This window comes from Pteropus vampyrus, unplaced genomic scaffold, assembly GCF_000151845.1.
Source record: "Pteropus vampyrus isolate Shadow unplaced genomic scaffold, Pvam_2.0 Scaffold28, whole genome shotgun sequence".
Classification (NCBI taxonomy): domain Eukaryota; kingdom Metazoa; phylum Chordata; class Mammalia; order Chiroptera; family Pteropodidae; genus Pteropus; species Pteropus vampyrus.
Window position 1 is genome coordinate 1,542,467 of NW_011888809.1, and position 26,970 is coordinate 1,569,436.

The window sequence follows — 26,970 nt, forward strand, 5'->3', positions numbered from 1 at the left end:
CCTCCCTCCCTCTCTTTCTTCAGACTTCGGTACCTTTCCAGGTACCTAGCACATAGTAGGGCTCCACAAGTCTGTTGGATGAACTGAATTAACATTGCTGGAGGACCTAGTAAAGAGTAAAGAGTAGAGGATAGGAAGATATAACTGTGGGTAAGCCAAGCCTACTCTGAGGGAGGTCCTTCCCGGATAGCTTGCCTGCTGGTGGTGGAAACTGCAGGCAGGGAGCACATCTGTGCTGGGGGAGCATAGCAAGTGTGCCTGTGCGTGTGTGTGCTTGTGTGCGTGTGTTTGCACATGTAGGGCTAGCACTGTGGCCAGAGTCTTCTCACCTGAGTCCAACCCAGAGACCTGGTGAGTTCTAATTTTCCTTTGGGCACTGGTCACTTCCTGTGCTTTGGTATGCAAGCTCAAGGGCATCCTTGGGTAAGGTCGCCCCTTGCTCCTCTCTCAGTGGTTCTTGCTGGCCCACAGTTCTGTTGCCTGTCTTGGGCATGCTCTGCCTTTCTGGCACCCTGATGCCCACACATCGTTACTTTGGGCAAGCTCTTTGCTTTATAATAGTCACTATAGGGGTCGTTTAAATAGCATCCCCCTTAGTACATTTAAACAGTTACAGAGAAGGTAGCTTTACCCTTACCTCTTCAGGAACACAGCTAATAATAATGGCACATCCATTTTAGCTCAGGGGAGTCAATTAGATGCTTGGGCATTTAGAGCAGACATGTGATGTCAACAGCGCCCACCCCTGAGCTAACGAGGACCTACATTTTAGGCTTCAGGTTCTCTAAAATTCTCTAAGTTAGATATCATTACATGTCAAGTGTAGATAACCTTGCAGTCGATACGGTCTTGAATGGGGATCAGTTGGACTCTGGAGACAGACCTTGTTTGAACCTGGTCTCTGCTGTGTGACACAGCTATGTGACCTCCGAGCAGAGAAATGAGAGGTTTATATGAGATTGTGTGTGTGAGTGCTTAACATAGGGCCTGACATGTATTAAGTTAGTCTTATAATTTATTTTGGGTAGCTAACTAGTTGTCTGTATCTGCCTGCCTGCCTGTCCATTTGTGGTGTAGAGCCACTGCAGCCTAAGGATCGCCAGGGCGTGGGAGAAGAGTGCCGAAATGCAGATGGGAGCGTGAATGGAGTGGGTTTAAAGTCCGCTGAGAACGTGGCATGTGGAAGGAAGGTTATTTCTCTTTGGGTCCGTGGGCACAGTCAGACCTGAAGTCCTTTCTTCCTTCACCCATTGAACAGAAGCAAAACTGAGGCAAATGGCAGAGAGACCTAACTCCTAATGGCCAGGGCTGTGGCTACCTTCAGAGGCCTGGGTGAGGGGCCATGGCGGGGCCCAAACTCCCTCGGGTCCCTCATACCCTAAGCGAGCCAGCTGGGGATGGAGCCCATCCTTGCCAAGAAGCGGGTCCCATGGGGCAGAGGCGGGGAAGGCTGAGCTCAGCTCTGCAGAGGGGAAGAGGTCAGGCAGGGAACTGAGCTGCAGCGGGTGTCCCAGGATGATTGGGAAATGGGGTGATGCCCTTCCTTTCTGGCACCTGGACTGGGCACAGGGCCTGGTCATGCCCTGCAGCTGCCTCTGCAGAGAGCCACAGGGCAATTAGGGATATTGCTTATATTCATCCCACTTAACATTTACACAGTGTGGAAGGCCTAGAAAGGAGTTCCCTTTGCCTAGCAATTAACTCACTTAATCCTCACAATAACTCTGGAGGCTCTGACTGTCATTATCCCATTTTACAGATGAGGAATTAAGGGTTAGAGAGGTCAAGAAACTTGGCAGAGGTCACATGGCCGAGAAGTAGTTTTATCTGGATTCTTTCCCTCCGTAAAGCAAGGGTGCCTTGGGGGTGGGGAGGAGGTGGCAGGCTGTGCAGAGCCTGGGTGGGCTGCTGAGAGAGTAAATGTGAGTGGGCCGGGTGTCTGAGGAGGTGGCTGCTGGCAGAGAGTGGGCACATTGCACTCTGACCCTGAGCACAGTGTTGGGTACTTATTTGTTCACATATTGTCTTTCCCTCTAAACTGAGTTCCCTGTTTGCTTACCTTAATATCCAGTACACAATCGGTGCTCAATAAATGTCTTTGAGCACACCCAGGGGCCCAGCCTTGAGGTGGCCCTGTGACCACAGAAGTGAGCACGGCAGGGCTGCAGTGTGCCGGCTGCGTGCTTAGTGGAGTCTCATTCTGGAAGGCCATGAGGCCCCAGCATGACGCACAGGGTGTGGAGGAGGGCCTGGAAAAATCCACAGGCATGCGCATTTTCATCCATTTAGCATTTATGGAGCAACTGCTGTGTGTAGGAACCTGAGAGCTGTGGGGAACTGGGAGGAGCCAACAGGATATGGCCTTTTGGGAGGTGTGGGAGGCTCTCATCAATAATTATAATGGGAAAACTACTAGGCATTCAATGAATATTTGTTGACTATTGTTGAATAATTGAAACAAAGGGCTGATGAGCTTTGGGAGGTGACTGAGATCAGAAAAAGGGGGCTTTGGAGGGCTACGCGGAAGTGTGAGTGCCACTGTGTGTAATAATGGCCATTCGCACCCTCAGCCTCTGCCCATCCTCCAGCATCACACCCTGCTGCTCATCTGTCTACAGGCCCGACCTGAACAGGCTGAGCACGTGTGAATGAGTGTGCGTCGGGGCGCAGGGCGCTGCGCGGGGTCCTGTGGCTATAGCTCTGCAGACCTGGTACTCAGGCGGCCCAGAGTGGGGCTCTGCCTGCCAGGGAGTCCGATTTGTTTCACTGAGTTCCACGACCACAGACAGGCCCTGGGAGGCCAGCCAGCCAGCTGGCAAAGGCTGTACGTGCTTCTCGTCCCAGGGGGCCCTGGCGAGTGGCTGGCTAGATCAGCAGGTTCATCCTCTCAACTCAAACACCAACTTGAGACATTTGCTCAATGGATGCTGGTCAGTAGCATCTAGTGCATGTTCTGAAGGGACAAGGCTGTCTCTGGGGGGCGGTGGGGGGGGCCTTGTTGGATGCATCACTTTTCGGGAGAGGGGTACTATCCCGAGGCATGAGGTCCCAAGACAGCCATGTGTAGATGTGTGCATGTGAATGCCCATGTGTACCTTAACCTTGGGTTGGCTGCTTGCTCATGGTTTCACTGTGCGTGCGTGCACGCTCACGCACGCAAGACAGTAGCACACGGCATCGCAGGGTATAGTGGCACGTTGCAGTGAAAAGACCCATGGGCTTGGAATCAGAAGATTTAAATTTTGGTTCTAAAGGCCTCCTTTCCTGGCTCTTTGATCTTTGCAGGTTAGATAACCTCTCTGAGCTTCAGATTTCCCGCCAGTGTAATGGAAAAAAATAATACCGGCTCTGCTTTCTGTAAAGTGTAAGAATAAAAATGAAATAACGTACATGAAAATGCTTTGTTAATTACCATGTGCTGTACAAATGTGAGAGATTATTATCGTCATAGCCCAGCTCATCAGAACGAGGAGTTGTATGTGGCTTAAAATAATCCATCCAGTGAGCTGTGTTAAAATGTAGGTCAAATCATAGCCCCAGAAGTTGAGAGAGGCTAATGGTAGCTACCTAATCTAAGAGGCCACCAAATGTGAAGGTGCTTTGAAGGCTGTAAAGAGTTACATAAATGTAAAGTGACATGATTATGTTTAAGCCTAGAAAGTACATTTTAGTCCTCCTGTTTCGTGATTTGGAGTTATAATAATCAGAGTGGCACTGGAGCCTCATGCATGATCGTATTTGAGCAGGTTTGTGGGTTCATATGTGTGCCTCTCTGTGCGCATGGACTCATTTATTGAGCACCTACTATGTGGCAGTCATTCATCAAGTATTTCCGAGTGCCTACCCTGGGCCAGGTGCACCGGTCCAGGCTCTGGGAGTGCTAAGGTGAATAAGAAACAGTCCCTTCCCGCAAGGAGCTGGTCGCCTGGCCAGGACAATAGCCAGCAGTTGCAGTGCTGGGTAGTGGGCGCTATAGAAAAAAGATCTATGAACTCAGTCTAGGAGGAGAATGGGAGGAGGGGGTCTAGGGGAAGGAAATCCAGGAAATGAGATTGGAAAAGGAAGAGTTAGCTGAACCTGAGGGGAAGGTGGTCGGGACAAAAGGAAGAGCCTACCTATGCCAAGGTCCCGGGGAGGGAAGCAGCCCGATTTTGTCCCTGGCGCGGGCTGTTTGCACACAGGTGTGAGGAAAGCAGGAGGAGAGGGGTCCAAGGCTGCTGGCTGGTCCCGGGGGCCTTCCTTCACACGGCCCAAGGAGCTCGCCGAAGGAGCTCGGCTTGATCCTGCAGGCTCCTGGGAGCCCCTCAGCAAGGGCTTAAGCTCTGTGGAGTGACATAATCAGCTTTGCATTTTGGAAAGATCAGGGAGCCCCAGTGTTCCTGAGTGTCTCACTGCAGCAGTACCAGCCAGATGCTGGGGTGTGTCTATAGCAGTGAGTGATAGCTACATATGCTGGGCAGTGAGCTGGGATTTGCTTGGGAGCAGGAGGGAGATCGGAGGAGGAGGGAGTGATGCACTTTTGTGAACAGTTCTGGTTAGGAAGTGCTGTGGGAGCAGAGGAAGTTAGTAATTCTTGAGTGACTATCACGTGTCAACCTTCCCTATATTACTTCATTTAATTGTTGTAACATTGCTGTGGGGTAGATATTATCCCCGTTTCATAGCTGAGAAAGCAAGACGAAGAGAGATTAAATGGCTTGAAGTTACTCATGAGCAAAGAGCAGGGCCAAAAGTCAAGCCCACCTCCTCCCTCCCGGAGCCCACCTAACTAGAAATTCTGCCTCTTGCCACCTCCCACTGGAAGGGTTGACTAATTAGACCCCTTCCTTGATGGATGAGAAAACCAATCTGGGCCCATATCTGTTCCTGCTAAATTTGTTACTGTTTTCCAGCTGCTCCAAGTCACTGTGGATCAGATTCTTCCCTTTCAGAGTATTAGCGATGCTTCCTAATTCAGTGCTACTTGCAGATTTGATAAGCATATTTTAAATTCCTCTGCTCAACCCAGCAGCAAAGACATTGCATGGAACGGGCCCCACGACAGATGCGAGAATGAACTCCTTGCTATGTCTCCTTGAGGGACGTGGCCCCAAGACACCTGCTCATCCTTCTCGGTGTGTTATCCCCTCCTAACTAGTCGTGTGAACGCAGTCAGGCCCGGAGCAGAAGGTATCACCTTCCTCTTTGCCCTGTGACTTGTGACTACATCACAGAAGAATGATATGTTGGCCAAAAAAGAATGTGCTTTTCACAAAGCTGTGCTTCAGGGCCTGATGGAAAGGGCATGGAGTCGCTTGGGCCTGGGTACAAGTTCTGACCCAGATTCTTGTAGAGACTCAGTTTCCTTAAGCACATCTCAGGGGTGCCTGAGGCCTGAATGCGGGACCGGGCGTAAAGCGCCTTGCCCCGCGAGGCACAGGCTCAGCACACGGCAGCCCGCCCTGGCGATCTCCACACTCTTGACATGTCAGGACCCGGACACGTGGTGTGGCATCAGCATTTTCCACCCCTTCCTCCTGGGGTGTGTCACACTGAATTGAGTTCAACAGGGGAAGAGACGTACTGAGCACGCATGGCATAAGGTGAGGGATGGCAGCAAGTCTGCAGATGGCACAGGAATTGCCTATCAGGGGTCTCCAAAGGCTTTTTCCACATTCTGACAGAAGCTGGAGCTTGCTGGTCCTAAAATGTCAAGTGCCTTTTTGGGGGGCCATTTCTGAGTGGTAACCGTGGTTCCTTTTTGCTGATCAGGGGCTCCGATTGGCTTCCACATCTCTGATCAGTTCAGAATAAAAGTGAGAAAATCAAATGAGCCCTCTGTAAGAAGTACAGTTTGTTAAAGAAATGGTTCAGAGCCCAGGACTTCTGGGCAGCAGGAGTCTTTCTAGACCCATGGCTGCCCAGGCTGGTCCTGATCCCTTTGGCACCCCCTCTGGTCTGCCGCCTTGTGCATTCATCTCATGGGCTGGGCCACTAGGAATAGCCAGAGGCTCCGCTCAGTCTGGCCTAGTGCTCTCCAGGCAAATACAGGGACTGGGCAGGCTTCCGGCTGCTGGGGAATATGTAAGCCCTCTCATCTAGGGGCATGTGGAATACTCACTAAGTGCTAGGCCTGCTCTGGGCTCTGGGGATCCAGCAGCGGACAAAATAGACGGGACAAACCATTTGTTCATCTGTCCTCTTAAAAACCTGAGAAGCGAGTGGAATGGACACCCATTTTATGCGTGAGGAAACAGGTTCAGAGGATGGTCCTATAACTGGCAAATGGACAAGCGGGGCTCATGTGCACTTTGGTTGCCTGTAGTCCTGTGCCTTCTGTGATTTCACATTGACTCTGTTTTGTAAATGCAAAGTTACTTGGTCAGAAGGATCAAGGCTGTGCCTATTTAGCAGTATTGGGAACAGACCAAAAGCATCACCTCAACCTGAAATTCACTATAGTTGTGTGGATCCAGTTGAAACCTTTACAAACATTAAGCTACACTGGTAATATTTCCTCTCTTTGAGATCCAAGCAATCTTTTCTTAAACAGAGGTGTCTGTGGAGTCTCAGAAGACAGCTTAGAACCAGCAGGCCTGGCCTACCTTGGAGCATGGGCTCCTTAAATCGTTCCTTCATCCCGTCTCCAGCCTCTTGGTCCTCATTGCCATGTCATTCTGCACAGCTTACAGACAGTGCTCTCTCTGAGGTCTGTCACCACCACCTCTAGCCAAATCGCTCTGTCCGTGGCTTTTTTGCATCTGATGACTTTGACCTCGTGGATTGGCACCTGTCTCTTCCTTTGCACCCACAATATCCCAGTGTCCTCTTTCTGCTCCTCTAAACACACCCCATCTTGATGCGCTCTGCCCTCCCTCCAACTTGACTGTAGCCTCTACCTGGTGTTAAGGCCTGGAGCCTCTGTTCATCCTCTACTTATGTCTATTTGGAGGACTCCTGGAACCCCTAGATCTCCCTCCTGGGAGGGTCTGTCCCACAGACGTGCCTCGAATGGATGAATGGTCCAATGTCTACTGTTGGTCGCAGCAGGTTTCTATCTGCATGTCCCACCATCACTTGGAAATAAATGTGGCAAACCACAAGCCATTTTGAAATCACAGAAAATGAAAGTTGAGAGGGATGTTGGGGGCCATCTCGATCAAATCCTCAGGGAACTTGTGCTTTCTTTTCCAGGGCGCCAGCATCGCCCTGGGTTGGCACCCTCCCCAGAAAGGCCGCGAAGCCATCTTTGGCTCGTGACATCACGAAGGGCATGAAGAGCAGCCTATGGTCCCTCTGTTGAGTCAGGGTCCCTTTCTCTGTCCTTCCCCAACATAGTTTCTGCTCATGATGAGTCATGCCGGAGCCGGCTGAGTCAGAAGTGACTTGTGGGTGGTTTGTGGCCAGGCTGGAGCAGTGAGGCAGGAGGACTTTCTAGGTTTATGTCTCTGTGCCCCAGACTAGCATGGCCCAGTCCTAGCAGGTGCTGGGTGAGGCGCGGGTAACAAAACGAAACTTCTGGTCCAGAACTCGGTGAATGAGGGGAATCATGACAAACCAAGACATCGTCCCTGAGGTGCTCCTGTGTGGTGACAGGCGTGTGTAATGCCGGTGCCGCGTGGCAGACACTCCTGGGCAGGTATATATTTACAGCGGCTGTAAAAATCTTCCATTGCCTACATGGTCCTAATTCTGGGTATTACGTGTATTTCCAATACGTATCGCTAAATTCAGTATTCCTTTTCTCGTGATGTTATTCTTTTCAATAAAGGTGATTCATTAAATAGATAGCTAATTTAATTTTTTGTACTGTGTAAGATTTTTTTTCATATAAATAAATTCATATCCAGAAACCAATTCTTTTGTCAGTGTGTGTCATGATTCTGTAGTTCAGAACTGTGGCCACTGGGAGGGAGAGCTGCCTTCGCTGAGGCAGCGGGGTCTGCCCCGCCGGAAGTACCCGCTCTGAGGGTATATTTAAAGGGGGGGTCTAAAGGTGGCTCGAGCTTTGCCAGGCAGGAAGGGGGTGAAGTTCATCCCTGCCGGGGGGACCGCCACGGCACAGCCCTGGGAGTGTGGCTGTTGTGGGGGGTGGGTCGGGGAGGAGGCCTGTTGGATCCAGCCCTGACTTCACAGGCTGTGTCTGTGCCCGCAGGAGGGAGAGGAGCAGGAGGAGGCACGTGGCAAGGAGGAGCGGCAAGAGCCCAGCACAACTGCACGGAAGGTGGGGCGGCCTGGGAGGAAGCGCAAGCACCCCCTGGTGAGTGTTCTGGCACCCCCCCCAGCACACACGCACATGCCCTGCAGGGCCCTAGGAACGCTGCCGAGACTGGCGTGGGGCGTGGGCCTCCAGCTGCAGAGCTCACCTACCTTCCCCATTTGAACCCCACAGCCGCCCTCATGACTTCTCTTTTCCACATCCAGCTGGAGACCCCTAGAGACCAGGGGACTTACGCTGTGGGTTGTGGCAGAGCTGGAACTTGAACCAGGCCCCTGACTCCCGGCTTCCTCTGAAAGGGCAGCAAGAGATCCTGACAGATTCCCTCGGTGGCTCTGACAGGGCAGAACTTGCTTCTCCCTCGCCTGCCTGCACAGGCCCCTCCCTCCCCATCCACACACCCACCCTGGGCCTCAGCCCCACCTGGAGAACCTGGAGGAAGGGAACTGAGGTCTGGGAGTCTGATCAAAATGATTAGGGAAGAGATGCGGGCCGATGAGTCCCTTGGTAAGAGAGCAGGAGAGCTGGGCCGCGTAAGTCCTGTAGAAGCGTAGGCCACAGGGCTGGCCCACAAGCCCCAGGCTTCCTGGTGCCATTGCCTCTGAGTCCGGGGGGAGCTCTGGGGCTGCCCAAAATGAGGAGTGCTCTGGAGAGCAAGGCCTGGAGCCTGCCTACCTTACGCCTTAAACTCAGAGGCAGAGCAGCCATTATTTACCAGTACCAAAGACAGCTGGCTCCTTTCTTTTAGCCTATTCCAGCTGAGAATGGGAAACTCGAAGCATGAAGGTAAGGGGGAGCCGGGAGCTCCAGATTTGGCCCTTCAAGGAAATGTTCTCAGCAGGGCAGGATTTTCTCCCTTGGGGGAGAGTCAGAGTGAATGGCGGCAGAGGCAGGGAGGGCTGCCCAGCTGGACCTGAGGGGCGCTTCTCAGAGCCCGAGGGTTTGGGAACCTGCCTGGTACTTCAGTGTACCACTGCCAGTTCTGCTTGAAGATTTGGAGGGGAAGGGGGAGCAGAAGTTAAGTCTTTTAACTGGTAAGTAATTTTAAACATTTTAATATTAAAGCAAATACGGATATTTTATGGTCTGGAATGAAAAATTCCATGAAGTTGAAAGATAAAACAGGTGACTTCAAAGGAATGTCCAGCTTTCAGCTGACTCCAGGTTGTACCCTTGGATTCTCTTCCACTGGGAAGGTGGGGCACAGTGCAGGCTGGAGTGCGTGGGGGAGCCAGGCGGAGTCAGAGCCCACTGGTAATTCTGCATCTGCATGTGTGCCCATGATCTTCCCAGCAAACTCCACCTTTCCCTGATCCAGATGCTGGGGACAAAAGCCCCCACCTATAGCAAATAAAGGGCCGGCAACCCTTTGACTCCTCTTCGTGAGTCCCTGGAACCAGGAGGAGGGCACGTTACTGAGAGGAGGGGTGAAGCCCCAGAGGAAGAGGGTGCAAGGAAATCAGGGGCCGGTGTGTACAAATGTGTCGGGAGATGGACAAATGGGAGCGAAGAGGGGCATGGCTGCGGAGGTAAAGGGTCAGTGGGTCATATGCCCCCAGCCTGGAACAGGGCCCCATGTGGAAGAAAAAGCTCTGTCTTTTGAATCCAACAGACCTGGGTTTAAATTCTGGCTCCACCACCTGTGTAACCTTGAACCAAGGATTCCCCTTCTAAAAAAACAGAGATGATAAGGATGCATTCCTCCTAAGCCCCTGCGAGAATTAAATGGTTTCAAGCCCAAAGAGCTAGGGCTCAGCAAAGGTCAGTCCTGCCTTTGCCTGGCCAAAGTTCTCTTCAAGAGGCCACGGCGACTTCAGTTTGACAGAAGAAACAGCACTGTATTTACTGTTTCCCTGTGTGATATTGAGCAAGTTACTGAACCTCTCTGAACTTCTGTATATTGGTAAAATGTGGCCACCAGTAATACCCGCCCTGACCACCTCCAGCAGTGCTTTGCAAACACCAAGACAGTCCAAATGTGCAGGGCAGCAGTATAATACACCTGCTTCCCTGCAGGGACCAGTGGGGCCAATGTCCGCAAAGCCTTTCGGGTGGGAGCCTGGCATCAGCTTCTCAGCAGCCTCCCAGGCTATGTGCAGGTCACAGTCTGGATCTGTTCTAGGTAACACCTCAAGAGAGGCCCCAGGATGAGAGAGAGAGCACGGGGAAATCAGTGCTGACTGGGGAGGTAGGGGGCCAAGGCAGCTGTTGTGAAAGGGACCCCTTGCACCTTGGGAGAACAGAGAAAGACTGACACCAGAGAAAACAGCCAGCACTGCCCTTCATGGGCAGCAGGCTGGGGGCAGGGGGACAGAGGAGGAAATTCACGCTGCAGCTAGAGATCAGCCCATGGTTCCCTGGCCCACAGGCCATCTGGTTCACTTGTGGAGCAGGTGCTTGCCCTGGCTTCTTGGGGACCTGGTACAGCTGTGGCCCTGGGAACGATTGGCCAGGGAGCTTTAAAGCAGCTGAGTGTGTCATTAACTAAGCCTGGAAAGGGGAGGGAGCTTGGCTCAGTTCCCAACAGGTGGAACAGAGTGGGGAGTGCTGGGAAACGAGGGAGGAAAACCTGGCCTCGGGCTGAGTTCTTTATTTGTGCAAAGGTCGCACGAGATGCACCCACTATTGTCATCATCGCCCCGGTCCCAAGGCTAGAAAATCTGTCCTCCTTTTGTCCCCAAACCCTATCTGTCCCTGGGTGCCTTCCAGTCATTCCTGTTCCTGCACCTGCCTCCTGGCTGCATCCTCACCCAGACCGGACCTCACCTGCCCCCAGAATAGTTTCTCACCCCCCAGCCCTTCCTCCCCTCCAGGACGAACATTTTACACCTACTGGGCACCTACGAGGGCGGGGGAGGTCACACGGATCAATAAGACTCACTTTTCAATCTAGTGAACTGGAGAAAGGAGGCCTCACATAATTACACCAAATACAGTTCATGGCACATCTCTGTTCGAGAATCTCCAGGGACTCTATTTCTTATGGGACAAGATCTGGAGTACTTGATCTGGCTCTTCACCATGGGATCTCTCCTGCCCCTGCACTGGTGCTCAGTATCCGCCTCTTTTGCCATAGAAACACAGACACCCCCACCTTCTTGCTGCTCCCTGAACACACCAAGTGCGTTTCACAGCCCTCCCTCCTCTCTGCCTCCCCCAGAGCCACAGCCCATCCAAGCCTGTCTTGCAAATGAAGCCCAGTTCAGCCATCATGACCCACACTGGCTCTCCCTTTCAGACTGTTTGTAAAATTAATCAAAATGAACAGTAAGAAATAAAAGACACACTCTAATTGCCCCCCGGTCCCCTCAACCCCACCACGTGCTTGGACAGCAGTGGTCTGCAGACCTGACTTAGATGTACCTGTCTTTGAACTGTTTGTTACCTGTCTGTATAGACCCTGAGAATAAGTATTTACAGACTTTTATATCAATTTGATACTGTCGCCACATCCAAGGGAATGATTTTGTATTTTACAAAACCGTCATTTCTTGATTGATTGAGAATTAACAAAAACAAAAGCAAAAACCTGGCCTTTCACCCCAGACATTTGGAAAAGCAGGTGGTGAAGGCCTATGTCTTCCACTAGATTTGACGTTTAGCGCCACCAGCATTGACGGTCGCTGAGCTGAGCCACACTGTACTGTCTACCACCTCACTGAAGACAGAGACCATAAATACATCCTCAGAGTTGTGCAGTACTCTGTTGCCTACAAAAGCCTTCAACAACGACGACTTCATGGGCCGCTGACAACAAACCTGTGTGACATAGGTGGGGGCCACTGTCATTACCATCCTCACATTCAGATGAAGAGATTGAGGTTCAGAGATGATCGACTCCACACCTCCCAACTCCAAAGCCCACAGTGCTCATTCCTTCTCACCACTTTGGCCACGCGATCTGGAAGACCGGATATCCAAACTCTTAATTAAGTTAGTATATGAATGCAGGGCTATTTGAAAAAGTGTGTGGACTTGGCCTGAAAGGCGTACACAGAAAATATAACTGAAGAGGGCAATCGACCCAAATTCCAGGGAGCCCGTGGGGAAGTGGGGAAGGCTGTGGTGGTCTGAGGAGGGAGAGGTGGGCCCGTTAAAACCAGGCAGTGGCTTGGTCTGCGACACTGGTCTCAGAGCCAAGATGCTCGAAGCCAGAGCTGACAACAGGAAACAGGAAGCCGGCTGCACGGCTGGGCGGGGCTTCTGAAGGGAGCTGGCACCTGGACTCAGGGCCTGCAGGCTGGCCAGTGCCTACGACAGGGAGGAGGGGACAGCGGCATGCGGGGCTGGCCTCTGCTGTGAGCCTGCCTGTGGGTGTGAGCATCGGGGTGGGCGGAAGAGACATCTTCCTGTTCACCAGCCCTCAAGGACGTTACAGAAGTGAGGGTGTCCAAAGCAGGTTTCTGCCTGGTCACAAGCCCAGACAAGCCCTGGAACCGCCTTTGTCCTTCGTGCTGGTTACAGCTGGGATACTAGGAAGGACAGTTTCTGCTCTTGCCCACCAGGTAGTGAGGGGCTCTGTGCCCTGTTTACTAGCCGTATGTATTTATTCATTGAAGATTTATACCCACCAACTTCCTCCAGGGTTATTTTTGCTCAGTGGGAGCACTCTGAGGTCACCTCTTGCTAAGAATAACCCAGAAAAGGAGGGGGGAAAAGGGGCTGGGAGCAGGCGCTGAGCTCAGGCCCGCCCAAAGCCAGTGTTACTCCACGTTTGAGGCAGAACCTCCAAAACAACTCCTGAGTGAATGTAAGAGGGTAAAACTGCCCTGCTTCAGAGCAGAAGACGGGGGTTATAAACTGTGGGAAGTTAGGGAACCGTTCTGCCGAAGCTTAAGCCAGCTGGGTACAGTTTAACTCAGCAATTGGGAGTCTGCCATACTGGCTCATTTTCCAACCTAATATGACCTTTTGATTTGTCTCCAAGTTAAGACAGAGCTCAAATCCCCTCTTTGTGTCAGAACAGCTCCTTCGCTCACCCCCGGAACCCTGACTCAGAGACTTGGTGCCCTCTGCTTTTATGCACAAAACTTCCTGAAAGAGTATCTTCCTTCCTGGGCCCCAGCCCCCAGCCGGCCCCTCGGGGGGCTTCCCGATTTGCGAGCCTGCATCACCGCTGCCCTCTCCCCTGCTTCTCGTGCCTTTGACGGACGATGTGAGGAAAACAGGCTGTCAGATTTCTCACACGGTTCTCGAGACTTTTCGTGCAACAGCGCCCTGCAGACTCATCTTCTCATTCCCCGACCTGATGCGTCAGACTAACACCCACTGATGGCATCCAGGACCGAAGGGCCTGGCCCGTGGGCCGGACTTCACGATCGAAGACGTGTGGGGGTGGGGCTGGACTGGGGCCGTCGAAGGGAAGTAGCACTTAGAAGTCAAGAGCAAAGCGGGAGCCCTTCCTACCTTAGGGCCTTCCTGAGCGAAGGCATGAGGCGGGAATGGGCGCCCGGGCGCAAAGCATTGTGGGGAGGCCCGAAGGCTGCGTGGAGGAGTGTTCCATTCCAGAACACTTTCCGTCTCGGCTGGAGAGGTAGTTTGCAGGCCGCCCGAGTGGTTTACACTTTATCCTCTCCCAAATCTGTTGTGTTTATTTGGAAGGTTTTCGAGGGGGCGGGGGGCGTGAAGTAATGGGTGTCATATTTTGGGAAGCTGGCTCTGGCATCCGTTCGCACCACGGGCTGAGCACAAAAGAATGCGGGGGTATAGGAGGGTGGGTGGGGCGATGCCAGAAAACACCCCCAGAGCTTGCTGCGGGGAGGCAGTGGTGGGACAGAATTGGCAAGGCCTGCGCCGCTGGCCGCTGTAGAGGAGGGAGAGGAAGGGGCGAACACAGATGTTTCCAGACCTCAGACATGGCGTCAGTGTTATTGTCAGTGACCAAGACTTCTGGAAGTTAGCAAATTTGTCGGGGGGGGGCCCCTTCAGAGGCCACTCTAGATTGCAGGGCTTATTGAGGGAGCATCTAAAGATCCCTGAATCTCTTTAGTTTTTCCAAAAATCCCTGGTTATTTTCATCCCTTCCTAGTCCTTCCCCCTGGGTCACACGTTTTGGGGCCACCTTCGGCAAAAGTCATTCATTTCCTCAGGTCCCAGCCTCCCCCCTCCTCTAGTGCCCCAGCAGCACCTGCACCCCTCCCGCTGCCACAGGTGCTCACCAGCTCGGCTCATGCATCTGTGCGGGGCGTCGACCCTGGTTCTCTCTCATCATCCTCATCTAGAGAATTTCGTGTGTTTTGGTCCTGCTACCTCAAGAAAGATATAGCTGAGCTGGAGAAGCTCCAGAGAAGGGCAGCTAAATTGATCAAGGGGAAAGCAAGGCTGCCAAGTGAGGACAGGCTGAAGAGATTATGACTCTCCAGTCTGGAGAGACAAAGGGTGAGAGGGGATGTGATTAAAGCTATGAAATCATGTCGAAGGGTGGGGCAGGATGAGCACTGGTGCAGGAGGCGTGGGGGCGGGGAGATACCCATTAGAAACTTCAGAAAGGTAAATGAAGCACAGAAAAGAAAGCGCCATTGTCCATGGTGGGTTCCCTTCTTACCAAACCTGTCACCTTAGGCATGGGTGGTAGAGGTTGAAAATAGCAATAACTTCAAAAGAGATTTACTTGAATGCGTGGATCTCCTATACGGAACGGCTTTTACAAGGCAGCCTTCAGCTCACCCCGAAATCCTTTGAGGATGACTTCAGAGAGCACGGCCCAGACCTCTTCCAGGCGGACAGGTGTCCCTGCTGGAAGCGGAACCCTGAGTGGGCTGGCCATTCACCGGGCATGTTCATGCTTGCATCCCTTTGCCATGGCCAACAGGGGCATTGACTGAGTGACCTCTAAGACTTTGCTGAGCCCTGAAGTTCTCAACCTGAGTCACACAGACACCACGCACACACGCACACACGCATGCATGCTCACGCAATGGAGAGATCTCTGGGGAATGATGTGGGGAGACAGCTCCCAGCCTAAGTGGTAAGGGAAAGAGGACCTAGAGGTGGGTGACCAGACTGGGCCAGACTTTCCAGAGCTGGCCCTCTTTGGCCTCTGGTCCTGCCGTCCCTTGACCCCACTGGTGGCTCTTTTAGCCGCTCTACTAGGGAGAAGGGAATTGGAGGGGTTAGGCCCCCAGTTCCAAAGTCTTGGAGCCTGGCTCCATCCACCCCAGGAAGGCAGAGTAGGGAGGCATTTGGGACCCTTCTTGGGAGTGAGTATGGGGTGGACCTCTCTGGCTCTCCCTCCCTCAAGGCCACTTCCAGCCAATCAGATAAGAGGGCTGCCAGGGGAAGGGGCTGAAGGAAGGCCTGGAGCGGAGAAGAGGGGACAGCCAGGGCCCAGTGCCAACACGGCGGGGGCCGGGCCGCCCTGCTTAAGTGGACTGTGTGGCTGTTTCCTGAAACTAGAGTCAACCTGGGAAAATCCAGGCGTGGGTGGGGGGGTGGGCCTGCAGGAGCTGAGGAGCTGGAATGAGCTGTGGGTATGAGTGCAGGGGGACCGTGTGTGTGTTTGTTGACATCACTCTGTGGCATCTTGGTCCTGTGGCGAGCTGGTGTCCCTGGGTGGTGGCGCACAACCTTGTGTGTCTGTGCGTGTGATTGTGTGTCTAATCAAGAGGCTGATGCTGGCGTGGTGCCAAGGTTCCCGGCTGGCGCGGAGTTGAACGCTGCCAAGGGCCTTAAAGGCACCATGGCAGTAACGTGAGGGAGGCCAGGGAGGGTGAGGTGAGGCTGAGGAGGGGTGAAGGAGGGGCTGTCCCTGCATCTGCTGCCCCTCCACAGAGCTGCCGGGGGTCAGGGGGAGAAGAGCCTTCCAGCCGCAGGCCCTGGCGCTAGAGTGGAGGACGAGCCAGGTGCCCAGAGCCAGCCCTGGCTCCTACCTCCAGGGACCTCCAGGGGCCCTGGGGCTTCCCCTCCATGCCTTGGCCGAGGTGAGCCTCACAGCCCCCGGTGAATAGGCTCCTGTGCTCACTGACACCTGGGCTCCATCTCCCTTGTGTTGTTTCCCTCACCTCTTACTCGCCAGGTTTTAATTTTTTGCGTGTAAATATTATAACTATAGCAAAGGACCTCTCAAAAATCGCTTCCCTCTTTGGAGCTTCTGAATTCTGGCTACATTGGGAGACGAGGTCTCATGTATTAGGGAGAGGTGGGATTTCTGGGGTCTGCTCCAGACTTGCAGCAAAGGCTGTGGGGACAGAGGGCCAGGGGGCCGGCTTCGGCCTGGACAGGTTCATCGTAGAAGCCTCCTTCTTGCTTTGCCGCTGGCTCTTCCTTGTGGTGACTGCTGCCAGGGAAACGGTCGGAAGCCTTCCCTGGCCCTGCTCAGGCCCATCAAAGCCTCTTTCCTCCTCAGAACCCCTGGGACTTGAAGTTGGGCTTTTCCGGAGACTCTGACCTCAGTGGGAGCCGGCTTTCAAATGCCTGTCCTGGACCTGGGTCATTCTGGAAGCTTTCCCACTTAGAAGGTGTGTGACGTGAGGCAAGCCTTGGAGCCTTTGCCCTCGGGAAAGTGAGGGTAACACTACCCATCAGGATAATCATGATAATTAAATTTATTAATCATATAGGCATATTTATGCTGGGCCCTATGCTTAGTACTCAGGAGCTGTAGAAGGAGTGGTACAAAGGGAGAGAAATGAAAAGATAAATAAGGCACAGTTCATGGTCTAGGAGGGAGACACACAGTAAACAAACAATCAGGTACAGCAGTGAGCAGTTCTATAATGAGATCGGGTGTGAACGCGTTCTGTAAACAGCCGAGGTATGCAGCGGGCTGGGGGACGCAGCAGCATGGGAGCGGACTTTACCCCCACTACTGAGGGCCAGGCCGAGACCAGCAGCCTGCCGCCCGCCCTGGGGCTTTGGGAGCTGAGGACGGGCCGAGGCTAAGGGGTCCAAAGACCAGGGCCGAGCACAGAGCCCTTCCAGGTTGGTGTGTGCGTGTGGATGTGTGTGTAAGAGAGAGACAGACATTATCCATCTTCAGAAATTCTCATTGTCCCAGATGAAACTCTATACCCATTAACAGACTCCCACCCGCTCTGCCCCTAGTCCCTAGTAACCATTACAGAGAGATAGGCAGGTGGACTTTACGACAGTGGAGTAATGGTTACTAGGGACTAGGGGCAGAGGGATTGGGAGTCTGTTAATGGGTACAGAGTTTCGTCTGGGACAATGAGAATTTCTGAAGATGGATAATGGTGATGGTTGTACAACAGTGTGAATGTACTTAATGCCACTGAGTTGTACACTTGAAAATGGTTAAAATGGTAAATTTTAGGTTATGTGTATTTTACCTCAATATTTAAAAAAATTGTATTTTTTTTAATGGTCCTTAGAAAAAAAGGCAGTTCCTGGTCAGTGGTCCTACCCTCAGCCCAGGATTTTTCAACAACAGCATATTTTGACATTGACATTATGGGCCGAATAAAAGAATTCTTCGTCGTGGGCACCATCTTGTATTTTGTAGGTTGCTTAGCAGCATCCCTGGCCCTGACCTACAAGAAGCCAGCAGTCCGCCCCACCCCAACGTGACAACTCAAAATGTCTCAGACACATTGCCAAATGCCTTCTGGGGGCAAAACCTCCCTAGCTGTAGTCGGCAGCAGAGCAGCAGAGATGGAGGAGGCAGCTGTCCCAGGGTGGAAGTGTCTTGCCTGGAAGGAAGGCAAAGGCCAACACATGCTGAGGGCCCCCAGGGAGTGGCGAGCAGGGTTCGAAGATCCAGAGCATGGCGTAGTGGGCGTGGTTAGGTGCAGTGGGCGATAGGATCAAGCTTCGCTCAAATCCGTTGCCTGCATGCAAGGGCAGAGAAGTGAGGGTGCTCACTGCTGCCATTTCCACTCTCCCACCTCCTGCCCACTCCCCTCCCCCCATCCCCCCAGATGAGAAGCAGAGGAAGTTGAAATTGTCACCTACAGCAGCTGGTGGTGCCTTCTTAAAAGGGCCAGGGGCTTCTGCTGCTACTCCTTCTCCCCGTAAGCAAAACCAGTGTCTCAGGGTGTGCTGTATCTCCTTTCAAGGCAACTGTAAAAATAAAAGCAAACAAAAACAGAATTTTTAACAGTTACAGCTGACATGCAACAAAGTTGAAACTCTCTCTAAGTGTGTGAGCAGGATGTTCTCTTAACCTAATCTTTCAGAGGAAGGAAGCAATTAGAAATATTGAGCACCTGCCAGGTGTCCTACTCCATGCTGAATCTAAGCAGATAAAGCCCCTGCCTCCAAGAGGCACAGGCTAATGGTGACAGTGGAGAAGAGAGGAGGGAGCTTTGAGGAAGACATAGAGGTGGGGCAGAAGGTGCAGGCCTGGCTGGGGCAGTGTCTCCCAGTAGCTTCCAGGTGTGGATTCTGCTGTTCCTCTCACCTGAGATGCCCCTTTTAGGGAGCACCCAGCTCCTCCCCAGAGATTTGGAGAGTCACTTCAGTCCATTTGCCTGTGGACCTCCTTCTTCCCTCTTGGTAGTTTCTTATAAGTGGATTTGACCAGCCCACTTACCCTGGGCTCCAGGGGCTCAGGGTAGGTTCTTGATGGTAAGCTGTATCAAGGGTTCTAGGACAGCAGTCAGCAACTCTCCCTAATCCCAGAGCTTTGGTTGACTCAGACACATGCAGGACCAGAGAGGACAGGCAATGGAGAATGGCCTGGCTGGGAAGTAAGGGGGATGAGGACTGACAGGCTCAGGGGGATTTCGGCCCGCTGAGCTAATCTTGGGGCTGGAGCTGTGCAGAGTACTACTCCCCTTCCCGCTTATCTGCCCACCTCTGGAAGGATGGTGTGTCACTGCTTCAGACGGTGGTCCTCCAGGCCCGGCCTGGGAGGGGAGCTTGATTAGTGTGGCTTGGGACCCTGAAGTTTGCTGGGTCTCAGAGCAGGTACTCCTGGTTGTCTACGCTATGGAGCTGACAGTCAACAGGAAGTGAGTCCCAGGGTGAGAGGAGGCCGTGTGGTCCCCAGGCAGGAAGTGAATTACGGCGGAGTCGTCTCGAGCAGCTTTGTGGGGGCAGGAGCTTGAATTGTCTGTGGGGCAGCAAGTGGCTAGAGGAAAGGAGGACACGGCCATGGTAAGAGATTGGCGCTGACCTAAACTTCTTAGCCTGAGTTGGCCAGGGGGACACCACATCCACCTTCCTGGGAGTGCCACGTTTGGGGCTCTGTCCATGCCTGGTGCAGCCAGACCTGCGGGTGGCTGTGGGGGCCCAGGCATGCCCCACTCTCCAGGCCTTGAGGGGTAAGAGGATTTACACCAGGTAGGAACATTCTAGGTCAGGAAGCCCTGCCGGTTTGAATAGGGAGGCGGGAAAGACCGTCTGAGTCCTGGGCAGAGTGGGTGGGTGGGTCCCGGCACGTGGGGGTGGCAGCTGAAGAGGGAGACAGGGCCTTCGTGCCCCACTTGCATTCCTGTTTGACCTCCTGGCTCTGCTGGCTTGGACCCTCAGTGCCCGAGCCTAGTGGAGGAATTCTTGATTCCGCTGGAGGCCTCCTCTTCTTCTTGCTGCAGCCTCCCCCCACCCCCAGCTGTGGGGACGGGGACGACAGACATTTGCAGCTTTCCATGAGAGGTTCTCTTCCGGGAAGAAGGCCCGCCCCAGGCCACCCCCATGCAGCCAGGCGAACAGCTTGGCAAGGGTCCTGGAATTCTCTCTGCTAGTCCTCATGCCGCTCCGTGTACCCGCAGCCTCGTCCAGGGAAGAGTCTGGTTTTGTTCTGGTTTTTATTTTTGGATTTCCCCGCCCCCGCAAGGCCCTCGTCTCTAGTTGCTACCTCTGGAGCGGTGGAGGGCGGGGGGCTCACCAGACAGCAACGGACTCAGAGTTGATGTCAGAGATCCTTGGAGCAGAAGCAGTCTTGGAGATTGCTGGGCTGTGTGGGGAAGGCCTGGGGAAACCAGTGCTCTCTCAGGTGGTCAGGGTGCACTCGAGGGGTACAACTCTTTGGAGGGAATTTGGCCGTTTCTACTTCTCAGATGCGCAGGCCCTCTACTCCAGTCAGTCCACCTCTGGGACTCCGGTCTACAGAAAATCCACAGAGCTCCAAGCGCAAGGGTTCACTGCAGCAAAAAGCAAATCAGCCCAAAGGGCCACCATTAGGGGACTGTGTGAATAATTCTGGAGCATCCACTCGATAGAGTGTTGAGCCGCTGTGACAGAATCAGACAGATTCATATGCATAGGGATGGAGAGATGGCCGCTCTGCTTATTAGGTGAAGAAGCAAGTGGCAGAAAGGTATGAGTAGACGATATGCTTTTAGAAAAAAAGTTTCTGGATCTGGATGTATGTGTGAATACATATGTATAAACATGGAACTTACACGTGATGCTAGGGGCATAGAAAAAAAGTCTAGAAAAGATACTTGCCAAACCGTAGGGAGTTGAAATAGGAGCTTAAACCTTTTGACACACTCATGTTTGTGTAGTTTGAATTTTTTTAATATATATGTCTGACTTTTATAAGTAGGAAAAAAAAAGATGTAAGAAGAAGGAAAACACCTCCACTGGTCTAGCCTAGTCATCCCTACAGGTGGGGAGGTGCCCTCTTGGGTCGTGCCTTAGGGGAGGTCGCAGGCCAACAGAGTGTTTGCTGAGCTGATACTGCCCGGCCCTTCTTGGGGCAGGATTCTGTAGGTGGAGCCAGGGGTCAGGGTTGCTGAGGGCAGCCCTGTGCCTGTGGGTGTAGCAGAGTGCCGAGCACAGGGGACGCTTGCCTCCTCTGCCCCAAGTGGACACTTCCTTTCCTTCTGAGATGTCCCAGCCCTGCTTGCCCCCAGGTAGCCAAGGACAAAGTAGTCTCCAGGGTCTCCGGCACTCGCTCTGTCCTCACAAAGTGTGCACCCTAGAGCAAATCACGATATGTTCTGAGAGCCTCCCAGGGAGCCTGAGTGGCCCTTAAAGGCGTAATGGGTGAGAAGGAACTTTGCCCACCACGCAGTGATATTTGTGAGGGACAGTTATGATTGCTCTTGATGTGATTCTTGGAGCAAATTCAGCTCTTAGGGGACAAAGCAATACGTTTCCTTTTGGAGGGGGAACCTGGGACCATGTGCGAGGGAAGGCATACTGCACAGACTGCAAATTGCTTGCCGCCGCCTTGGCTTTCCTGGGGTCTGAGCGCCTGGGAGAACCCGTAGGGGCCAGAGCTGAGGCAAAGGGGACCTCTTTTGACCCTCACACTCCCACGGCTAGTCACTATTTGTGTCTGGACCTTGAGAGACCAAGAGGAAAGCTAGGAGGGCTCTGAAACAGAAGTCAGATCAGCCCAGGGATTACTAGGATCTTCTGATTAGAAGTGAGGGTATCGTGAGGAGCATTTGTTTTTCACAGGGGCTGCAGAAGGCTGAGAAGCCCAATGTCACCGCAGTGAGTGTGCTGCGGGTTCAGCTGGGCAGTGGAACCAGGCTGGCAAACCTGGCTGGATTCTTCTCCCATTTCCTAAGCTGGAGTCCTGAGACCCCTTGACTTCAGGGAGTCAGGCCCACAAGCCCCTCGAAACTGAGAGTGAAATCGTGAGTGTATGGACGTCACGCAAAATTGCATGAATGTTTATGTGAACACAATTTTCCAGACATAGTTCGTAACTTCCATCAGAATTTCAGAGGAGTCAGTGACCCAAAAGAGGCCGAGGCCGCGGGTGGACCCTCTCCCACGTTTCTTTCTTCATCTTTCCAGGTGGAAAGCAGTGACACGCCGAAGGACCCTGCGGTGACCTCCAAGTCCCCATCCATGGCCCAGGACTCGGGCCCCGCAGAGCTGTTACCCAATGGGGACTTGGAGAAGCGGAGTGAGCCTCAGCCAGAGGAGGGGAGCCCTGCTGGGGGTCAGAAGGGCGGGGCCCCAGCAGAGGGAGAGGGTGCAGCCGAGACCCCACCTGAAGCCTCCAGAGCCGTGGAGAATGGCTGCTGCACCCCCAAGGATGGCCGAGGAGCCCCCGCAGAAGAGGGTGAGTCCCGGGCTCAAGGGGCAGCTTCTTGTGGGCTCGCATGAGGGTTGGAGATGTGGGGCCTAGCAGGTCCCTAAAGGCATGGGCTGGGCATGGTGGCTGAAGGTCTCCTTGCCCAGGCCGTGCCCTGGAGACTACTGATTGGATGCAGCCTACACTTAAGTTTTATTTGGCTCATGTAGTGTTTTAAACATTAAAAAAAATTAGTTGCTAATACTTAAACATCAAGACATCTCATATAAAAATCTGGAGTTTTGGCTTTTCATGAAAAAAAGCTAGATCTGGCAACAGTGGGTTTGCAGAATGCCAACAGTTTATGGACTGGGATGAAGGCTGTCCCCTTCCCCTACACCTCCACCCCCAGGCTGGTCGGGCACTTCAGTTTCCCTCAGTCCCCACCTGGCCTGCTTACTCTTCCCCAAGACCTGCGGCTCTCAGGGGTCACTGTGCTTGAAGCCCCTGGCCTGGATGCCCAAGGGCAGCAGATGCCCTTGTGGGCGTTAAAAGCCCACGGAGCTGTCCTCAGCACACCTGTCCTGAGCCCACCATAGTTTAGTTGACTGGACTCAACTTTAGTTGTGACAGATGGGGTGGGGGAGGGGCACGTGGCTGGTGCACCGCCCAGCCCAGGCCTCTTCCTCTGGGGACTTCTTGGCCTAGCCCTGGAGTCCTGGAAAGTTGCCCACTTTTCTCTTTCAGGTTAAGCCAACATTTCAGGGCCAACCGAGCTGTAAACATGTTAGTAATGAGCACAACTAGCATTTGTACAGGGCTTCACAGTTTACAAAGCACTTTCTCATACATTATCACATTTGATCCTCCCAGGGCCCTGCCAGGTTGTTTTACATATGTGCATTTTAATTTCAAAAAAGTCTTCCTTCCAAGTGTGTATGATGGAATGAGTAAATTGATTAATTGGCATAACTCATTTTGCATGGATCCAAACCTAATATTCATGCAGAATTGAGAGCATCTCCAGAAAAGAGATTTCCAAATTTTATTTAAAAATACCTTTCGTGCATTTATTATTCAACTGAAAATATTTATGATGCTCCCGCTATGTGCAAAGCGCTTTCTGGGGTACTCTGTGTTCACTGTTTTACTCCTTCAAACAATCTTCTTCAAGAGGTGTTATTATCCTCATCGTAAGGCAGAAAAAAACGGAGGCTTCATGAGATGAAGTGACTTGCTCAGCAACCCCGAGCCCATAAGTGGCAGATCCAGGGTTTATTCCATCCTAGTCTCTGGCTTCAGAGTCGAGTCGGTGGACCTTTCCCCTCTCCCCTTTTATTCTGCAGTGGAACTTGGGTGGGTTGGCCCTGAGCTGTCTAGGGCTCCTAGCCTCACCCGAGCGTCTTCTAGGATGTGTCCTGACCCTCGATGGGAGTGTTCAAGGGACCTGAGTGGAGTAAAACAGAGGAGGAAAGGGACAGATACTACCCGTCCTGTTAAAAAGGCCAGGCGTGCAGGAGCAGAACCTGTCAGCCTTTCCCACCCAATGTACTGGTCCCCAGGGGCAGGTCTTGGCTGACTCCCAGATTCCTGGGACCCCACCGTCACTGGCAGCCAGCTGCTGCCCAGGGTCCGGGCAGTCCTTCCTGGCTGGCGGGATGGAGCCACAACTCCAAGGCTGCTCTTCACCCCGGAGGGTTTGCTTTCAGTTTGGGATTTTCCTGTATACATTTCTGTTTGTTCTCAGGAGCTCCTTCTTCATTCGGTCAACAGGTGTTTGTTAAACACTGCTTTGGTCTGTGCCAAAGGCTCTAGGGAAACCCTCATAAACACAAACCTGGTTCCTGCCCTCAAGGGCCTCACAGTCAGCTGGAGAGACAGACATTAATGGGAAATTCACACTGAAAAGTGTGTGATTATACACAGAGATAAGTTCTCTATGGGAAAATGAACATGATTCTATGAGGAACTATAACAGAGGAATCGGGCTGGCCTGGGCTATTACCTCTAAGCTGAAGGATGAGCCAGGGTTCACCAGGTGAGGGAGGGTGCAGGGAGGGAGTGAGAACAGGTGAGGGAGCAGGGTACGCAGAGACTGACAAAATTCCATAAGGCCAGAGTGGACAGAGCAAGGGAGAAGGGTGCGAGATGAAGGGAGAGCCAGAGCAGGTTTTGAGCCTACTCTTCCAGGGAGGGACATGATGTGCTTTGCATTTTGAAAGATCACTTTGCCATCTGGAATGGGGCCAGGAGGCAGGATGAGCAGTTAGGAGCTGCTGCAGGTGTCTGTCGAGGAGAGGAGGGTGGCTCTGATGAGCAAGGTGGCAGCAGAGATGGAGAGAGATGGACGAGTGCTGAGGACATGAGGAGAAAAGAGAACGAGGTTCAAGGGTGACTCCTGCTTTGGGTGGATCTTCCTCAGAATCTTAGTGCTGAGCATGGCAGGCAAAAACACTCCAAGTCTCCTTGATCTTCAAAATCTGGCCTCAGAGCACTCCTGTGTGGCCGCAGCAATCCAGGCAGTAGAGATGCTAGTGGAGGTCAGAGCTGGTGGGAATCCCTGAAGGCTGCTGTGAGCTGCCCGACGCTGAGACTGGCGAGGCGTTACGTGGAGGGGCGGGCAGTGCCTACTGGAGTCTTGGCCACCATTCTAGCAGTCAGCCATATAGAACACGTACTCAGCTGTTTGGTTCCCAGAAGGAAGGAAAATAAGGCCCCAGGGAGGAAGTGACTTGGCTATGGTCTCCTTTCACTTCCCCCCATTCTAGGTCTGTTTTCAGGGGACTCTATCTGATCTACAGTTTCCCATAGATCGAATGCCACAAAGGGTCCCCAGTAGGGAACATCTGAGGTCGTAAGAACCTCTCTCCTTTCATTAGGTCCTGTAGGGGACAAATGGAGGACTTTAAGGCGGTGTTCCCGTGGCCTGGGCACCCTTCTGTGTGCACTGTAGGAGCCCCGGATCCTGACAGAACAGCCAGGAGAAAGAAGGAGGAATAGGGGAGATGATGAGTAATCAGGACAAGAGCCACCTGGACAGGCAGGTGGTGGCCTTGGGAAGGCTCTCACACTCCTAGCATTAACGCCATCATGATGCTAACAGTAACGATGGTAGAGTGCTTTTCTTTTACTGAGAGTTCTGTATCCTCACTACTCAAAATGGTTCACACAACAGCTGGCATCACCTGACAAGTTAGGAATGCAGACTCTCAGGCCCTACCCTGGACCTGCTGAATTAGAATCTACATGATAAAGCAATCCTCATGATTTCACTGCGTATTAAAGTTTGAGAAGCCCTGCTCTTTGTGTGTCCCCTTCTTTAATCTTTGTGATCATGTGAGGAGGACTCTTTCATCCCTATTTTTCATGTGTGGAGACCAGGGGTTCAGAGAGGTTAGGTTACCTCTCCAAGATGACACAACCTGTAAAGGACCAGGTCAGAGTCAGCACAGAGCTGCTCTCTCCTCAGACTGAGCACCCAGTACTGGGCTAATGGCTGCCCTATGGGGCATCCTGACCTCAGCCCTGTCATTGAGATTTAGGTTCATTTCAAAGGGATTTTTGGGAGGCCCCCACTGAGTATAGTCTCAGACCAACAGATGTTAGAGGCACCCTGGCCGCCACTGTCTCCAGGACCTGAGAGCCCTAGGGTCATGTCCAAGCCTGTCAGGGCCATCCTGGGGGGGCACACAGGCATCTGGCCCAGCCTGTGACCTGGGTCTGGGCCAGGAGCAGATGGCCTGCAGAGGGAGTGTTGAGAGAGCAGCTGACCCTCCTCCACTCAGGACAAATGCAGCAATCTGAGGCAGCTTGGTTTGTTGCTTTGCTTGCCCAAGTGTGTGTGCGATATCACTCAAGTGAGCATGCGCGCAGTCTGACAGCTAGAAAATTCCAGAAAGACGGCAGTTAGAAACTACACAGAGAAAAGTAATTCCATTTGGAGGCTCATGGGGGCCAGGGAATGGGAAAAGGGGAACGTCAAGGTGGTGCAGTATAAAGTGAGCTGTCTTCTCAGTTCTGGTAAGTCGCTCCAATTCCCGGGCCTCAGTTTCCCCATCGGCAAAATCTAAGGGCTGGGGGAATACTCCATCATCCTAACAATTCCTTTCAGCGCTGATTTTCTTTAATTCAAATGAATGAATTATTTCCCATAGATCAATGCCACGGACAAATGCGTCAGACAGCCCCTGGTAGGGAATGTTCGAGGTCCTAAGGACCTCCAGGTGCAGCCTGATCTGAGGGCGGGCGCCCCCTTCTGGCAGCGCAAAGCCTCGTCGGCAGAACTTGTAGGTCGGAGACGAGCTGGGGATCCGGGAGGGGTAGGGACGGGTAGGGAGGCCCCTGGCTGGTGGGAGGAGGAGCCCGGCTCTAGGAGGCCGGAGAAAAATTTGAGGAGCTGGCAGTGGTGAGAGGAGAGGGCTTATAGGAAACACAGATGAAGAGGCTGAGAAAGTCCTGGCGAGAACATACCTTGAAAGAACTGTCTGTACAAAGCGTCAGCGAATACACGTGCGCGCACCCCACGCGACGGACTCACGCGCTTCCTCTCCCGTGCCCCACCGCAGCCAGCTCGGCCCGGCGGGTGTGGCATGACACACGTGCAGTGCCTGGTGTCCAGGCATCCAGGGTGCCCCCGCAGGGCTTGCCCTGCCTCCCCCTCCCCCAGGGCTCCAGGTCTCTGTAACCCAGAACCGCCTTGGTCCGTGCCTGGGACAGACGCGTGCAGACGCAGACGAGAGCCCCAGGTCTTCTTTCGTGAGAGGGAGGGACCAAAACATCCTCTGGGCGCTGAGGATTCAGAGGCCTTTAGTGTTGTGGCTGGTTTCCGCTTCTGGGCCAGGAGATGAAGTAGGGGCTGTTTTTTCCGTTTTTGGCTCTTTGTGACCCCCTCCGC

The 26,970-nt window shown here is 53.0% G+C and overlaps 1 protein-coding gene across 1 annotated transcript in view; it reads left to right on the forward strand.

Annotated features, from left to right (window-relative positions):
- Nucleotides 1-26,970, forward strand: part of DNMT3A (DNA methyltransferase 3 alpha) — a 103,831-nt gene that overhangs the window by 33,684 nt on the left and 43,177 nt on the right. The window contains exons 3-4 of the mRNA XM_023528498.1: nt 8,135-8,239; nt 21,854-22,124. Coding sequence (XP_023384266.1) covers nt 8,135-8,239; nt 21,854-22,124 — 376 coding nt within the window. The remainder of the gene's footprint in view (nt 1-8,134; nt 8,240-21,853; nt 22,125-26,970) is intronic.